The sequence below is a fragment of the Stegostoma tigrinum genome, chromosome 14 (genome assembly GCF_030684315.1).
Source record: "Stegostoma tigrinum isolate sSteTig4 chromosome 14, sSteTig4.hap1, whole genome shotgun sequence".
NCBI lineage: Eukaryota > Metazoa > Chordata > Chondrichthyes > Orectolobiformes > Stegostomatidae > Stegostoma > Stegostoma tigrinum.
Genome location: NC_081367.1, coordinates 75,404,571 through 75,423,706, shown reverse-complemented (window position 1 = coordinate 75,423,706; position 19,136 = coordinate 75,404,571). Strand labels below are relative to the sequence as shown.

Below are 19,136 nucleotides of genomic sequence, written 5' to 3'. Positions count from 1 at the left end.
ATTGTGGCACTGCAGGAGGCCCATGATGGACATGTTGTCTGAGGAATGAGAGGAGGAGTTGAAACGGTTCGTGACTGAGAGATGCAGTTGTTAGTGCAAACTGAGCATAGGTGTTCTGCAAAGCTGTCCCCAACGTAGAGGAGGCCACAACAGGTGCAGCAGATGCAGTATACCACATTAGCAGATGTGCATCTGCTTGATGTGGAAAGTCTTCCTGGGGTCTGGGATGGGGGTGAGGGAGGTGGTGTCGGGGCGGATGTAGCACTTCCTGTGGTCACAGGGGTAAGTACCAGGTGTGGTGGGGCTGCAGGGGAGTGTGCAGTGGACAAGGGAGTCATGGAGAGAGTGGTCTCTCCGGAAAGCAGATAAGGGTGGGGAGGGAAAAATGTCTTTGGTGGTGGGGTCGGATTGCAGATGGTGGAAGTGTTGGAGGGTGATGTGTTGGATCTGGAGGTTGGTGGGGTGCTACTTGAGGACGAGGGGGATTCTGTTTTGGTTGTTATTATGGGGAGGGGGTGTGAGGGATGAGTTTCAGAAAATGCGGGAGACCCGGTTTCTCAACATGGAGGGAAAGAAGTTGTGGTCCTAGAAAAACGATGACATCCGAGATGTTTGGGAGTGGAATGCCTCATTCTGGGAGCAAATGTGGTGGAATGCCTCATCCTGGGAACAGCACCTCATATTCCGCTTGGGAACCCTGCAGCCCAATGGTACCAATGTGGACTGCACGAGCTTCAAAATCTACCCTCCCCCCCCCCACCCCCCCCCCCCCCCCCCCCCCGCCGAGTCCCCAAACCAGCCTAGCTTGTCCCCGCCTTCCTAACCTGTCCTTCCTTCCACCTATCCCCTCCTCCAACCTCATGCCCTACCCCCCCCATCTCCTACCTACCAAACTCATTCCACCCCCTTACCTGTCCGTCCTCCCTGGACTGATCTATCTCCTCCCTAATTCCCCACATACACTCACCTTTACTGCTCCATCCCCACCTCTTTGATCGGTCTGTCTCCTCTCCACCTATCTTCTCCTCTATCCGTCTTCTATTTGCCTCCCCCTCTCTCCCGATTTATTTCAGAATCCCCTCCACCTCCCCCATTTCTGAAGGAGGATCTAGGCCCAAAACGTCAGCCTTTCTGCTCCTCTGATGCTGCTTGGCCTGCTGTGTTCGTGTAGCTCTACATCTTGTTAACTCAGATTCCTAGCACCTGCAGTTCCTACTATCTCATCACTGCAAGATAACTGCTTTTCTCATGGTTTTATTTAAGTAACTTGGAGCACACAAACAGCAGATCAGCATTGAGTCTGCATAAATGATACTCTATCCTTTTGTTCTACCTTCCAAAATGAACTCCACATTTTCGCACATTATGCACCCTTTGCCAACTTTTGGCTCATTTACTGATCTATAAATATCTCTCTGGACCTATAACATCAACTTTCATTTCTTTCCACAGATGCTGCCAGGCCTGCCGAGTCTTTCCAACAATTTCTGATTTCCAGCACCCGCAGTTCTTCAGTTTTTGGCTACCTCTCTGCAAACTGTTTATATTCAAGTTCCAAAACCACTTTTTCACCTATTTTTGTGTCATCTACAAACCTGGTTACAGTTCATTCATTTCTTTCTTCAAAGTCATTAATATACATAGTTAACAGTGACAGTACCAGGACTGATCCCTGTGGAATCCCACTGGGTATAGGTTGCCAATAAGAAAAAGAAACCCTTATCCCCACTTGCTGTTTCCTGCCCATTCGCCAATTCTCTAGCCATGCTAATATACTACCTTCAACAACATTGGCAAGAGGCGAGTAAAGTTTAAGCGATGCAAGTGCCTGGATGTGGTAATTTTCAACGAGCAGAAGCTAAATATCTCTCATTAAATTCCAAAGTACTACTGTAGTTGAACCCCTCATCAGAAGTTTTCTTGGGGTCATCATTCACCGAAATGCAACCATCTGAGGCACATAATTAAAGTGGTTTCCAAGAACAAATCAGAGGCAGGGTATTCAGCAGCAAACAACCCACCTCCTTACTTCAGGAAACCTTTTCAACACCTAAAAGACAAACTCTATCACACTGCTGACCACTATGTACTTATCTTGATCGTTTCTGGAGTAGTGACAAATTGGCACTCAATCCATCACCTTAAATAATTAACACTCACCAGTGGACCAATGTGGCTGCAGTCAGTACCACCTCCAGGATGGATGTACTGCAGCGGCTTGATAAAGTCACCTCAGTCCTACCAGACCATAGCGCTGCTCCATCATTAGACAGACAAGAGTGGAGGTGGCTTAAGCTGAAGGTCATAATGCCTCAGGTGACGGGAGAGGCTGAGAGGGAGACTTCTTCATGGTTACCTCAGCCAGTTTAGGATCTGAACCCACGCTGTTGACATCACTCTGCATTGATAGATTGGTTAGCTCAGTTGGCTGGATGATCAGTCTGCAATTCAGACTGCACTTGAGGTCACAATGAAACTTAAGTTCAAGCTCAGCCTTCTCCTGAGTCATGGTGATCCTAATGCATCTAATGAGACAGCAACCTCTGAGACTATAGTGGCTTTTAATAATTTAAAGAGGTGACATAACACAACTAATTTGTGAAACTTCAAAGCATTTTGATCGATAGGGAGATCTACGGTTAAAACAGGGAGGACAAGTTGGGAAAACGATAAAGGAGCTTAAGCTTAGACAGGGGCACAGAGTATGAACAGAAAAATGTAAGTTAAAATAAAAATTGCTGGAAAATATCAGCAGGTCTGGCAGCATCTGCGGAGTTAATATTTTGGTTAGAGAGTGACCTTTCTTCAGAACTGCTTTGAAGAACCGCTCAGATTTCCAGCATCGGCAGTTGTTTCAGTTTGTCTAACAGGTGATCCAAATCCGATTCAAATTTAAGCTGGGCAACATTTGAAACAGTGGCCCCAGGTTTTCCTAAAATATTCCGGCATAGCTACGACAGGATGCCATTTTCTTGAGAAAGTCTGCTCAGAATAGATTCACACAGTTTTATGTCTAACCACATGCAAATTTTCCCTCTAACATAACCTGTAAAAAGTTTTTTGATTCATTTATATGGTTCCATGCTCCAAACAATAGTCCAGCTTAATAGTTTCCTGCACCTTAGTCAGTAATGTGCTAATGCAGATTTATACCCAAACATTTAAGCCCAGCATGTTCAGTCAACTGATATTGTCTCACTGGAGTTTTCTTGATCTTTCTTACTGAAACATGTGCAATACTTAACTAAAATACTGTCAGTCACAGCTCCTCTCCTATGTTCAGAAGGACTAAACAGCTGGAAAGGTGAGCCCTATGTGCATTATAGTATTTTCAATAATAATGCAAGAAGAACAGGGGCAGTACAGGCAAGAAACTTAAAATCCCATTTGCTATGGCCTCTAAGTGTTGCGTCATATTTTCACTTGTTTCATTCGGCTCCGTTTCTAGGAAATTTAAAGAAGTTTAAAAGAAAATATAGACGCAAGTTGCCAACAGCACGATGAGAATAGAAATCAATGTAAAGTTCAGCAATAATGGAATGGATAAATTCTGGTGGCTCAGGAAGTATAATAAAGTAATGAAGATGATGCTTAAAGGTTAAATAATGATAATAATAGGAAGGACAATAAAGGAATGATAGATGAAGAAATTTGACTTGTTAGAACAATGAAGGTGAGGAGAAACTATCGTAAACGTCTACAGAATTCAGACAGCCTTTAAGTAAATTTGGACAAAGTAATTCAGTAGCTGAGAGTATACAAACAGGGTCGTTTCAATTTAAGGTTTATCCTTTCGGAGTTAAAGATTAGAAAAATAATTGAGAATTACACAAACCGGAAAGTTCTAATATAAGGAGAACGCAGAACATTATTAAACGGATAAATAAATAGTTGAAAAAGAAAAGTGGAAAATGGATATGGGGAAATGGCACAGTAATGAGACCAAGAGACCTGGAAGTGGTGTAAATGTTGAATAGTATCCTCCTTCTGTGGTACAAGATTTTGTGACATCAAACCCAACATGGAATTGGCTGACATAAGTATTGCAAACTTTTTTATTCATTCACAGGATGAGGGTATTGCTGGCCAGGCAGCGTTTATTGACCATCCCTAATTTCCCAGAGGGCAGTTAAGAGACAACTACGTTGCTGTGGGTCTGGAGTCACATGTAAGCCAGGCCATGTAAGCATAACAGTTTCCTTCCCCAGAGGACATTAGTGAACCAGATGGGTTTTTCCAACAATCGACAAGAGATTCGTGGTCATCATTAGACTCTTAATCCCATTATTTATTGAATTCAAATTCCACCAGCTGCCGTAGTGGGATCTGAACACAGGTCCCCAGAACATTATCTGGGTCTCTGGCTTCACAGTCCAGCAATAACGCCAATAGGCAATCAACACCCTGGCATGATGATGAACTGTAACAGTTGTATTTACCAATATATTGACAATGACATTAAAAAATTACAACTGGCATTAGGAAATGACTGCTTTCATCAGCACGATATAGAGATAACAATAACAACACAGGACATGACTGTCAATTGCACAGGACAACAGGAATACATGAGAAAGGTTACAGGACCCCACTTTCAATTAAAATGAACAGGCTGAAAATTAACTTTTGATGCTTTCTATTAATTCTGAAAATAAGTTTAAAACAATCCAGGTATTATGATAATCATATGGCAGTGCCCAGTGTGGGGACTCCTGGATCGTGGACTTGGTGGGTTGTTGGCTGAGATGGTGGCAGTGCCAGGAGTGAGGACTTCTGGCTATGGTAGGTCTGGAGCCCAGACTTGGGATTAAGCAGGTCTTCAGCTGTGATAATGGTAATGCCTGGCACAATGACTCCTGGCTGCTGTAGACTTGAAGCATGGACTCAGACTCAGTGGATCTATCCATAAAATATAACCAGGGAGGAAATCTTAAAGGCGGCTCTTGTGGTGGTAATGGGAGTGTGCTACCCGAGTCAGGAGATCCAGATCAAAGTCCCACACACTCCAGAGGTGTGTATTAACTCGACTGAACAGACTGATTAGAAAAATATTTTTAAAAAGCAGGTGCCATTTAATATTGATAACAATGTGGAGCTGGAGGAACACAGCTGACCTTTTTCTGAAGAAGGGTCCCAACCCGAAAAATAAGCTTTCCTGCTCCCCTGATGCTACCTGGCCTGCTGTGTTCCTCCAGCTCCACGCTGTGTTATTTCTGACTCCAGCATTGGCAGTTCTTACCATCTCTGCCATTAATATTGGCCCATTTTCAAACATGTTTGGCAGATTAAGCGCAGAAAACTGGGTTTGCAACAACACTGCCAATGTTCTAACCAAGACCAAGTCCCATTCACCTGTGACCTGTATTTAGTGACTTCCATTTACCTCCAATTACACAATGATTTCATTTTGAAATTCTCAACCCTGTTTCCAAATCCTTCCATGCCTATGTCGTTTCCTACCACTGGAACGTCTCCCAGTCCAATGCACCTGCACTTGTCTAATTCCAGACATTTGAGCATTCCTGATAGTGCTCATGAAATCTAGAATTCCCTTCATAAACTTCTCTGCCTCTTGCTTCCTCTTTGTAACATACTGTAAAACCAACGTTTGAGTTAATATCTCCTTAGGTGGCATAGTGTCAAGATCTTTTCTTCCCCAAAGCACATTGGAACATTATTACATTAAAAATGCTATAGAGTCACAGACTTACACAGCACGGAATCAAGCCCTTTGGCCCAACTCATCCACACCTACTAGGTTTCCTGAATTGAGAGAGTCTAATTTGCCTGCATTTAGCACAAATACTTCCTAAACCTTTCCTAAACATGAGATGCCAGTGCTGCACTGGGATGGACAAAGTCAGATGTCCCAGAGGTTTATTTAAAATCACAAGCGTTCACAGCATTGCCCCTCCGTCAGGTGAAGTGGGACTTCTGATTTTGTGCTTTCCTATCCATGTGCCTGTCCAAAATGTCTTTTAAATATTGTAACTGTACCAACCTCCACCACCTCATTCCATATATGCACCACCATCTATTAGAAAGTAGCTCCTCATGCTCCTTTTTAATCTTTCCCCCATCACTTTAAACCTGTGCCCACCAGTCACTATTATTCATTGCAACTGAAAGAACAATGCCGCTTAGAAGTTGAAACTAATATCGGGCGTAACTTCATCCAAAAGCATATTTTTCAAAGCACTTAGATGTTTCTTTCTGGCCATCTTAAAATTCCTCAAGATCTTTCACACCTATTCCCATCAGAACAGGGCTTGAATTGAGCAGTGATGGCAAAATTTGGTCAAATACGACCTATAAGCTTATATTTAAGCTACAGATGTATTGAGAATTTTAGACTGTAAATAATCTGACAGAGGGTTGCAAATAATTTTTTTTAAAAACAGTGAACACAAAAAATAAGCTCTCTCAACATGAGCATTTACCTCAAATAAGACAAAAATTGACAAGTTAAATCAGCTATGCAAAAGCAAAATACTGTGAATTATGGAAATGTGAAGTACAAACAGAACATTTTGGAAATGTTCAACTTATGCAGCATCTGTGGAGGGGAAAACAATTTTCATCTTAGGTTAGTGACGCTTTGTCAGACCAGTTTTAACAAAAGGTCACCAAACTAGCATATCAGTTTGTTTCTCTGGTCTGCACTTCTAGCATTTCACATTTAAGAAAAACAGTGTTTAATTATGTATTATTTTCACCAGATATTTCAGAATGGAGTTGTTACGTACATTTTTTCTGTTGAAGCATCTTTCTTCAAGTTTCTCAACTGCAATAATGTTCTTTATCAGGATACTGTAGAGGGACTCTTTACCTATGCAAAAAGATTCAACACAAGCAGTTAAGCTTTATCTGGGTAATTTTGGGCAGAAATACAATCCGACTTACTGAAATAACATTGAGAGTTAGATACACATTCTGTCTGTTACTTGCTAAACATGAATCATTAATGTTCTGCACAATACTGGAAAGATTTAATTAAGAAGCGATACTATCAAGTTAAAATTAAAAGGTTCAGAGTTTGTACATTGCCTACAGCCTCACTCTTCATGCTTTTGAAAATACGTGTCAAAAGGAGTCATGCCTAATCTGTCAAATTGTGCATTAAAGCAAGCTGAATTGTACAACTCCAAAAGGCAGTGAGTGCTGCAGAAAAGAGTGACTTCATTACTCATTCCAGTCCAAAACTACATCATATTGAGAGCTGGCAAATTCTGAAAAAAAAAGTGTCAGCTCTAACATTTGATCGCTCGCCAATCGAATGAGGTTTTCCTGTTCCTGATTAGCTGTTGGTTTTTCAGAGTTAAAAGGATTCTGATTCAGTAATCACTATCTGCATTCCCAGTTTCCATAAATATACGGTATTGGTTACTACAGAAGGATGATAATACATTGGAAGCAGTTCAGAGAAGGCGTACTGGACCAAAATCTGAAATGAACGTAGTGCCTTATGATGAAAGCTAGACAAGGTAGGCTGGCATTCTCTGCCTACATTTTGCCTACCTTTCCATGATGACCAAGTGTGGAGGATGGCAGTGTCTATCAAGTCCTGCTAGTCCACTGATTGTTTAAATATATTTAAACATTCTCTCCAATTATCAATGTGACCAGTTAGATAGTTTGTCTACATTAGGTCCAGAACAAAATACTCCAACCAGGTTTCTTTAAACATAATGCAGGAGCAAAGTACTACAGATGTTGGAATCTGTACTGAAAACAACAAGTGGTGAAGATCACAGCAGGTCAGGTAGCATCCATGTAAAGAAAGCAAGCTGTTTCAAGTCAAGGTGACTCTGAAGAGTCATCTAGACTCGAAACATTAGCTTGCTTTCCCTCCATGGATGCTGCCTGGACTGTTGGGATCTCCAGCATTTATGGTTTTCTTTAATACAGACGTTTTGATTTATTATAAATGGACAAATGCAAAGCTGACAGAACTTGAAATATGAAAGTATATATATTTACCCTTCAAAAAACCCAGCACACATTAGAGGGAAAATAAAGAAAACTTCTGTGCAGAGATTAGCTTTGGGGAAAAACAGCACTGTGGCCAAATACCTGTTAATTATTGAAGTTAAAAGCGTATGTTACGAAATGTTTTAGAATGCTTTCAGTGTCTGGTGTTCTTGTTCACACAGAAGGCTGTCACTGGGAATTCTTTAGATGCATGTCCTGGTGTCATTGACAGTGAGTCTTTCAGATGACTCACTTTTTAGGAGCATAGCTGTTACAGATAATCAGCTTTAACAAGGAATTCATGGTGGAGAACACTATAAACATCCCAAAAGATGTCAGATAAACAAGGTGCCAATGCAATGAAAAGTTTTATTACAGTCTCTATCATGAGAGACTAATTGATGGAAAATTATGACACTGAAGGCAGATATGTTGCTAGGACCTGAGTTCAGGTCCCCATGGATTCGAAAGCACGTAGCTGCAGAGACAGTGGAGGCACTGGTTGAAATATTAGAGAGCTCACTGGATTCTAGGAAGGTTCTGGTGGTTTGCAAAACTTCTAAAGTGATGTCCCTGCTCAACAGGGGAGAGATGTGGAAAGCTGGAAACTACAGGTCAGTTAGCCTAACTTCTGTCACTGAGAAAATGCCAGAATCTATTCAGGAAGAAATAGCAGAACATTTAGAAAAGCTTAAAGCAATTAGAGTCCACATGGCTGTGTAAAAGGTAATCACGTTTGACAAATTCGCTTGGAATTTTGAGGATATAACAGAATTGATAAAGGGGAACAGGTAGATGTAGTGCATTTGGATTTCCAGAAAGTAACCGATAAGATTTCACATAAAAGGCTACTGCACAAGATAGGGGTTAATGCATTGGGATAATTTATTAGTATGGATTGAGCATTGGTTTACACACAGAAGACAGAGCCAGGCTCAATGAGTCTTTTTCAGGTTGGAAAGATGCAACTAGAGGAGTGTTACAAGCAGTAGTCACTGAGCCATACAGCATGGAAACAGACCCTTCGACTTGTCTACACTGACCAGGCATCCCAATCTGACTTAGTCCCATTTGCCACCATTTAGCCCATATCCCTCTATCCCCTTCCTATTCACGTACCCATCCAGATGCCTTTTAAATGTTGTAATTGTACCTACCTCCAACACTTCCTCTGGCGGCTCATTCCATATATGCACCACTCTGAGAAAGGGGTTGCCCCTCAGGCCCATTTTAAATCTCTCCCCTCTCACCTTACACTTAAACCTATGCCCTGTTTTGGACTCTCCTACCCAAGGAGAAAGTAACTGTGTTCAGTTTGGTCTCCTTATTCAAGGAAAGATGCAAACGTGCTCAAAGCAGTTTGGTTACAAGGTTGAATTTGTGAACTTGATTGGATTAGCAGCTCTCTTATACTGGCAGAGCGATTCAAAGGGCTCAGCGGTAGGCTCTTCCTCCTAATTTTGAGGCAGTGATGCAGTGATTTAAAGATGATAGTGCTGCTCCCTCCTTCCTCCACCAGTTCCTGCTCATTAGTACCAAAACAGAAATTTCTGGAAATGGTCAGCAGGTCTGGTAGCATCTGAGAAGAGAAATCAGAGTTAATGCTTCAGACTGAGTGACTGCTCCTCAGAACTGATGGTGGCTCACCAATGCTGGCTTCTAGGGATGAACATTTGTTCAGCCCCTGGGATGAGTGCTGTGTAGTCCTGGATTCTTCAACGGCTGCTCCTCTGTCCCTGTTGGCTTTTTCTATCTGTAAGCACAGTGGGTTCCCACCGTGGCTATTGGAGATCCCTGTTGGCTCCTCTATAAACTGGTTCTTAAACTCTCAATATCCCAGTTTCTCTCTGTGTCTCTGTTTATTTTTTCAATCCCTCACTTTTGTTTCAGTTCTTGCTGCGTTCGTGCTTTTATCAATTTCTATCCAGGTTGACTCCTTTCTATATATCCAATTCTCGGCTTTCCCTCTCTATGCCCCAATGTTCTCCTTATCTAAATCTCTGATTCTCCTGAACCACAGTTTTTTCATTCTCAACCTCTCCTCCCTCGCCGTCCTGGGATTTCACTATCCCTACCCCTCAGTTTTCCTTTCTCTCACTCCACCTGGATTTCCTTTTATCTCTCTCTTGCCCCCAGATTTTCATTGTTTAGAGTGCTCTCTTGCTTTGTTCAGATTAAAAAAAACTCTTACAAATTTTCTCTTTCAACTTAGAATAAAATGCGGAGGAATGGAATTGCGGGAGATATTTGTACAAAATGCAGAAAAATGGAATTGTGGGAGATATAGCAGTTTGGATCAGAAATTGGCTTTCTGAAAGAAGACAGAGGGTGGTCGTTGATGGGAAATGTTCATCCTGGAGACCAGTTACTATTGGTGTACCGCAAAGGTCGGTGTTGGGTCCACTGCTGTTTGTCATTTTTATAAATGACCTGGATGAGGGCATAGAAGGATGGGTTAGTAAATTTACAGACGACACGAAGGTCGGTGGAGTTGTGGATAGTGACGAAGGATGCTGTAGGTTGCAGAGAGACATAGATAAGCTGCAGAGCTGGGCTGAGAGGTGGCAAATGGAGTTTAATGCAGACAAGTGTGAGGTGATGCACTTTGGCAGGAGTAACCGGAAGGCAAAGTACTGGGCTAATGGTAAGATTCTTAGTAGTGTAGATGAGCAGAGAGATCTCGGTGTCCATGTACACAGATCCTTGAAAGTTGTCACCCAGGTTGACAGGGTTGTTAAGAAGGCATACAGTGTTTTAGCTTTTATCAATAGAGGGACCAAGTTCCGGAATCAAGAGGTTATGCTGCAGCTGTACAAAACTCTGGTGCGGCCGCACTTGGAGTATTGTGTACAGTTCTGGTCACCGCATTATAAGAAGGATGTGGAAGCTTTGGAAAGGGTGCAGAGGAGATTTACTAGGATGTTGCCAGGCATGGAGGGAAGGTCTTACGAGGAAAGGCTGAGGGACTGGAGGCTGTTTTCGTTAGAGAGAAGGAGGTTGAGAGGTGACTTAATTGAGACATAAAATAATCAGATGGTTAGATAGGGTGGATAGGGAGAGCCTTTTTCCTAGGATGGTGACGGCGAGCACGAGGGGGCATAGCTTTATATTGAGGGATGAAAGATATAGGACAGATGTCAGAGGTAGTTTCTTTACTCAGAGAGTAGTAAGGGAATGGAACGTGTTGCCTGCAACGGTAGTAGATTCGCCAACTTTAGGTACATTTAAGTCATCATTGGATGAGCACATGGACGTACATGGAATAGTGTAGGTTAGATGGGCTTCAGATCGGTATGACAGGTCGGCAAAACAGAGGGCCGAAGGGCCTGTTCTGTGCTGTAATGTTTTATGTTCTCTCTATTCAGGATTCTCTATCGCAGATTTTCTCTTACTCCCTCTGCAGAATTCGCTCTCCCGGATTCTTTGTCTATTTGGTATTTCTCTCTCCTCATTCAATAATTTTGGTATCTTCTCTTTTTCACTCTATTCAGTATTCTCTATTCTCCCTCTCCCTCTCGCTCGCTCTCCATAGGGACGGCACTGCTTGTTGCCTCACAGCACCAGGGACCCGGGTTCACTTCCAACCTCGGGCGACTGTCTGTGTGGAGTTGGCACACCTTCCCATTGTCTGCGTGGGTTTCCTCCGAGCGCTCCGGTTTCCTCCCACAGTCCAAAGAGGTGCAGGATAGGTGGATTGGCCATGCTAAATTGCCCATAGTGTTCAGGGAGGTGTAGATTAGGTGGGTTATAGGGGGATGGGTCTGGGTGGGATGCTCCAAGGTTCGGCGTGGACTTGTTGGGCCAAAGGGCCTGTTTCCACACTGAAGGGATTCAGATTCTCTCCCTCCCTATTGCTCAGAATTTTCTTTCACTCTCACTTTATTCACCGTTATTACTACCCCTCAACTATCTCACTTTATTCATTATTAATGTCTCTCTCGCCCTCTGTAATATCTCGCTATTCACTATTTTTACTGTTTCTATTATCTGTCCCTCTATCATTATTGTTAGCTATATCTCTCGCTATTCACTATTTTTACTGTTTCTATTATCTGTCCCTCTATCATTATTGTTAGCTATATCTCTCGCTATTCACTATTTTTACTGTTTCTATTATCTGTCCCTCTATCATTATTGTTAGCTATATCTCTCGCTATTCACTATTTTTACTGTTTCTATTATCTGTCCCTCTATCATTATTGTTAGCTATATCTCTCGCTATTCACTATTTTTACTGTTTCTATTATCTGTCCCTCTATCATTATTGTTAGCTATATCTCTCGCTATTCACTATTTTTACTGTTTCTATTATCTGTCCCTCTATCATTATTGTTAGCTATATCTCTCGCTATTCACTATTTTTACTGTTTCTATTATCTGTCCCTCTATCATTATTGTTAGCTATATCTCTCGCTATTCACTATTTTTACTGTTTCTATTATCTGTCCCTCTATCATTATTGTTAGCTATATCTCTCGCTATTCACTATTTTTACTGTTTCTATTATCTGTCCCTCTATCATTATTGTTAGCTATATCTCTCGCTATTCACTATTTTTACTGTTTCTATTATCTGTCCCTCTATCATTATTGTTAGCTATATCTCTCGCTATTCACTATTATTACTGTTTCTACTATCTGTCCCTCTATCATTATTGTTAGCTATATCTCTCGCTATTCACTATTTTTACTGTTTCTATTATCTGTCCCTCTATCATTATTGTTAGCTATATCTCTCGCTATTCACTATTATTGGCTCTGACTGATTTCTCTCCTTTATTTTGATCTTTGTCACTACCGTTATTTCTCCACCTTGCTAATGACTATAGAACTCTCTCTATTACTATGATTTCTCTCTTGCTCTATTATCTTTATTTCTATAATATCTCACTTCTGTATTATCTCTATCACTGATTTCTCTCTCTCAATTATCTTGCTCTCTCCCTTTCTCTATTACTATGATTTCTCTCTTGCTCTATTATCTTTATTTCTATAATATCTCACTTCTCTATTATCTCTATCACTGATTTCTCTCTCTCAATTATCTTGCTCTCTCCCTTTCTCTATTACTATGATTTCTCTCTTGCTCTATTATCTTTATTTCTATAATATCTCACTTCTCTATTATCTCTATCACTGATTTCTCTCTCTCAATTATCTTGCTCTCTCCCTTTCTCTATTACTATGATTTCTGTCTCTCTCCCTCTCTATTATTACTATTACAATGGTTTCTCGCTATTATTTATTGCTGTGATATCTCCTGATTATTACTGTCTTTCTCTCACTCTATTATTGTTATCTTTATTATTGCTATAATTTCTCTCACTCTATCTTACTCACCCACTCACTCCACCGGCATGTTCTTGCTGCCAATCCTAGGCTCCGGCCTCCCACCTAGGACCTCAGCTCTTTATGATCTATATTGATGACTTGGAGGGGCAGAGTGTAATGTGCCCCAATTTGCTAACACTACAAAAGTGAATGGGAGGACAGGCTGTGATGAGAAAGAGATAGAGATATGTTGACAGAGTGGGAACAGACCTGGCAGATAGACTTTAATAGAGGTGGGAGTTAGTGCACTTTGGTAGGCAGAACCAAAAATGTAAAAAGTGCAGCACTGAGGAGCCTGGGTGCTTTTGTGCATGATGCACAAAAATTAGTATGTAGACGCAGCAAGTCATTAAGGAGGCAAATAGAATTCTGACATTTATTGCGATGGGATTGAGATTATTATAAATGTACAAAGTATAAGTGACATCACACCCACAGGACTGTGTACAGATTTAGTCCCTGTATTTAAGAAAAGATCTACTGGTATTGGCAGTTCAGAAGAGATTCACCAGCTGATTCCTAAGGTGAAGGAGCTGACTTATTGAAGACAGCTAAAACAGGTTAGACCTTCGTTCAGCCAAGTTTGGAAGAATGAGGGGTGATCTTATTGAAACATACAAGATTCTGAGGGGGCCTGAAAGGGTAGATGTTGAGAAGTTGTTTCCACTAGTGGTGGAACGCTGGACTACGGGACAGAGTTACAATATAAAGAGGATTTTCATTTAAAACTCAGTTATGAAGGAATTTCTTTTCCCAGAGGATAGTGTACACCTGGAATTCTTTACCCCAGAGAAACTAGGTCAATGGAAGCATTTAAAAAGGAGGTGGCAGTATTTTAGCTATATTAGGGAGTTGAGAGCTAGGATGAACTGGTATAAAAATGCAGTTGAGGTCAAAGGTGGATCTGCCAAAACTTTATTGAAGGGCAGGGCAGACTTGAGAGGCCAAACAACCTAACCCTGCTCTTATTTCTTACCCACTCATGCAATTGTTGAATTGTCTCCACGGCATCAATTACCTTTGCTGCTCCACACTTGCTGATTTCTACCATTAAGGAAATATACCAATTTGCATCAGATTCAAAGCATATGATCTTACACTTCTTATTTCAAACTCCATCTGCCAAAACTTTGCCCTTTCACTTAATTTATGTTTTTGTTAAATTTCCTGCTTTCTTGTACAGAATTTAGTTGTCTCTCCTAATTTAGTATCATCTGCCACATTATGGATGAAATTCAGAGCAGTAAAGGCATCACTCCAAGCCTCCATTCTGTGATTACCTCCTTCCTGTAATGTTCTATGTTCCTCTTTATCCTGTGTACTTTCCACATCAGATACCATGCACAAATGGCATCGTTCCAAATTTGTGTCAATGGAGCTTCTTTGGCGAATTAGGCTAGAACGTTTACACAGCATCTAACTCCTCCTCATCAAATTCCATTCTGGGTGGCACAGACTAGATCTGGAAGCCATCAGTTTGAATGTACTTTAAAATTATTCTGCAAATGTACTTTAAACTTTATTCAAATCAGGTCATTGTTAACTCAGAGTGATAGTAGGAACTGCAGATGCTGTAGAATCTGAGATAACAAAGTGTAGAGCTGGATGAACACAGCAGGCCAAGCAGCATCAGAGGAGCAGGAAAGCTGACATTTCGGGTCTGGACCCTTCTTCAGAAGGATCCAGACCCGAAACATCAACTTTCCTGCTTCTGTGACATTGTTAACTCACCTCCAAGTTTTAAAAAAAAGCTTAACTATGAAGTCTGTTTAAAACATTGAAGTGAAGCAAAAGCTTGTACTCTTTATTCATCAATTCAATTTCAGGCTAGCACATAACATGAACACTTGCAACTGCCAATGCTGGAAACAGGTTGAACTGGTGTACCTGATTGTTTGTGATAAGAGATCTCTCTGTTGGTCAAACGGAGCCATCGCTTCTTAAAATTATGCACTTTACGGAGCCGATTTCTTCCCTGAGCTCTTTTAACGACTTCTCTACAAAGGAGAAATAATATTTTTTGGTTCTGTAGTTTCAAATAGCCATGACATCTAGCATTACAATTCTTTTTTGATTGCACTCTTACCCTTCTTTAAGGATTACTAGTTGATCTACACCAGTGGGCTCTTTACTTTCTGCAGAAGATATTTCATCTATAAACTAAAAACAAAAACACACATTACAAATTTCAACAAGTATAAAATGCTGCAGATGCTGGACATCCGAAAGAGAAACAAAACGCTGCATAAACTCAACAGATCTGGCAACATTTATGAAGAAAGAAATAGAGTTAAAGTTTCAGATCAAGTATTACTTGTTTGGAAAAATTTTCAAACTATGGACAGTTGGAAACTCAAATTTACTACACAGCTCAACACATAGGAATAAGGGAGTATTGTGTTTACATTACTAGACTAGCAATCCAGGTTTACTGGAGGTGAGCATTGACATGCTAGAGGGTAATAGGAATTCAAGTTATACTCTGGCAGCTGGGAATCATAACTCAATTATTAAATGAACCAAAATATCAGAAATGATGGGAAGTGGTGGAAGTAGAGTTCTTCAATATTTAAGTCAGAAGTGGATAGATTCTTGAGGAAGAGGGTGAAATGTTATTGATGGTTGGTAGGAATGTGGATTTGAGTTTGCAATTGCATCAGCTATGATTAAACAGGCTCAAGGATTTACTCCTGCTCCTTACTCATATGCACACATATCAAAATTAAACTATCGGATTGTCCTAAAGATCTGTTGGGTTCATTAATGTTCTTTTCGGAAAGGAGATCTGCCATCCTTACTTTGTCTGGCTCACATGCTACTCCAACTCCTTAGTCCAACTCACAATGACCTTATGAAATAACTCGGCAAGCCGCTCAGTGGTATTTGAGAGGCTCACCACCAACTTCTCAAAGACAATACAGAAGATATAAAAAATGGGTAGCCTTGCTAAAAGCAAAATGCTCCAAAATTTCCCTACTATTAAATCAAATTGTGGAAGATGAAGTGTTTACATTAAAATAAATTAATCTTCCGTAAGCTGTATTAGTCATTAATAAATACTCAGCCCATCTACAGTAACCAGGATTGCAATGGTTCAAGGTTTTTGGGGAGGCGATTGCCTAGTGGCATTATTGTTCGACTGTTAATCCAGAGACTCAAATAACGTTCTGGGGACCAGGGTGGTGGAATTTGAATTCAATAAATAACTGGAATTAAGAATAGAGAGATGACCATAAATCCATTGTCGATTGTTGGAAAAACCCATCTCGTTCACTAATGTCCTTTAGGAATGGAAACTGCCATCCTTACCTGGTCTGGCCTACATGTGACTCCACACTCTCAGCAATGTGGTGATTCTTAACTGCCCTCTGGGCAATTAGTGATGGGTAATAAATGCTGCCTAGCCAGCAAAGCCCTCAACCCGTGAATGAATAAAGGAAAAGAAAGGTAGCTCACTGCTGCCTTCACCAGGGTATTTAGAGATGGGAAATAAATGCTGACTGAGCCACTAATGTCCACATCCCATTAATGAAACAAACAGCAAAAACAAACAAAAATCATAAGGTATTTTGGATGCAGTTATATTACGAATGAAAAGCCAATAATTCAGTATGTTTTTATGTCCAATTTCCCAGAACTGCAAGATCACAATAATGAAACATTTTCCAAGTAGAGTACAATCTAATCTTTATTACTCTCTCATTTCAATATAATGGCCACAGAAATTCTGATTACTATTGGTATAGATTCAATTGCCAGCAATCTTCTTTAAAATTACCTGTGAGTGATTCTTTTAGCATCTGGCCTGCCTGAATGTGCTCATCAGATGAAACTGAGGAGAAATAAATTAAGCGTAGCAGCAGTATTCCAGGTCAAAAGAATTTGTTTCCAAGGAAATAAATTTGTTACTTTACTTTAGGAGTTAACATTTGAAAGTCCCAAATCCCCAGTTTGACAGCACATCTCAAAACCTCTGCATTCTCCAATTTTAAGGGGCTTTTCTTCAGTGGGTTCAGGATGTGGCTGAGTTGCCCATTGGAATTTTCAATTTTCTGGGAAATTCCCTCACAGTCAGTTGTGTAGAAAACTCTACATGGTCCTGATGTGCACTCCAACTTATGCTGCAGAAGGACTATCCAGCAACAGTGTATCTGGGCCATTAAAATACAGTGTTGGCAATACTGGCAACATAATATCACTTCAAGCTAAAACATGGAAGAAGTGTAGCTCCTAAAATTCTCTGGTTGTAGAGTCAACATTCATTTTGTTGGCGTTACCCATGGATGAATATGATAAAATGGCTTTTAGGAGGTTTTCTTTTTAATTGACAGGTAATTGAAGAAAATTTTAGCTGACGTAGCATTTCATATCTCTCAAAATCATGGCCTTCACAGCCAGACAACAAAATGCCAGAGTCTTATTCACAAGATTGGATGTGTCGATCAGAGAGTACGTGGCAAGCACTGATATCAACATTGCATGTAACCATTGAAACAGGGCAAGTATACATAACCTGTGCTTTACTGGGACAGATAGAATGTCACCGCCCTCTGATCTGAGCTGTGATTCAGAGGACAACTGGGCCCCATATGAAAGCTAGATTCAGAACTGTCACTGACCTCTCTCACACATGCGGTAATGGAGTTCCGAATAAAGGCTGCTTTGTGCTACTGAATGCAGGACTCCAACTCCTCTTTAAAATCCCTCTCCAATACATTAATTGATATCAAAACGTTAAATCAAGCTTACCTTTTTAACTGACTCAATGCATTTTTCTTCTTGAAACAGTTTAAAAAAATCACACATATAGGACTCCTTGAAACTTGACTGCGATTCAAAATAAAGCAAAATTAGTACACAGAAATGAAACAATAAAATGTAAATTTTTGAAAAATCGTCGAGATGATTCTGACCAGTTTGTTTTTGGATAAACTGCCCCAGCTTCCCAAGGTTTGGATTGTTTTGGAAATTAAGGTCAACACTCGAGTTGTCTGAGCATCCTAGAATGAAACAAGAGGTGCAAGAAAGACAGACAAATTGAACAGAGCAACTGACTTCACTGACAACTTTTTCCATACTAAAACATAAATATAACTCTCCGACACCACCAGCATTTTCAGTTCAGGATTGAAGCCTGATTCCCACCAAAGGCCCAAACGACTTTATTAACACAAATAAGTGTTAAAGTAAATGCGAAATCCACATAGATGCCATTCTCAAAGTTGGGTCAGCTGGCTTGTTAACCTACCACCGGGGATATTCCAGTGCAAGACACAGTATTTACAACTACAGGCACACCAAATGTCTATTTCAATGCACTATTAGTTTCTAATCTATTTTAAATATTGCTGCAATTTCAATCTCTTAACACCTACTACCCTGACCAGACAATTGTTCTGGATGTATTATGCATTTCTAACATCTGATTTAAGTAGATTTTTCACCACTTTATTTTTCTTCACTGTTTTGCCTCATTTCTATTTTCATTGTCCTATTTAATCAATTTAAGTGAATATAATATTTCCTTCTTTTAGGTAGGTATATTTTATGTCTCATTCAAGATTGCCCGTATGAAAACTCAATTCAATTTGCTTCAAATTAAATAAGTGAATACTCAAAAAAAACTTTAGAATAATAACAGAAAATAATGGAAGAAATCCAGTCAGGCAGCATTTATCATATATGACTCCTAAATCAATTTCTCATCACTCAATTTTTGCTGGACATTTCTTGTATACAAGATATTGGGTGTATCACCATTATTAGCTGTGCCTACTAGCCTTGCCTCATTACAGGTTGCTCCATCAATGCCTGCCTTATCAAATAAACCTCAAA

The 19,136-nt window shown here is 40.5% G+C and overlaps 1 protein-coding gene across 4 annotated transcripts in view; it reads right to left on the bottom strand.

Moving 5' to 3' along the window:
* rasa2 (RAS p21 protein activator 2) overlaps window positions 1-19,136 on the bottom strand; it is a 189,509-nt gene that overhangs the window by 11,151 nt on the left and 159,222 nt on the right. For all 4 annotated transcript variants that reach the window (XM_048541904.2, XM_048541905.2, XM_048541906.2 and 1 more), the window contains 5 exons: window positions 18,215-18,301; window positions 18,051-18,128; window positions 15,388-15,461; window positions 15,189-15,298; window positions 6,747-6,829 (listed from right to left, as the gene is read on the bottom strand). In XM_048541904.2, coding sequence (XP_048397861.1) covers window positions 6,747-6,829; window positions 15,189-15,298; window positions 15,388-15,461; window positions 18,051-18,128; window positions 18,215-18,301 — 432 coding nt within the window. The remainder of the gene's footprint in view (window positions 1-6,746; window positions 6,830-15,188; window positions 15,299-15,387; window positions 15,462-18,050; window positions 18,129-18,214; window positions 18,302-19,136) is intronic.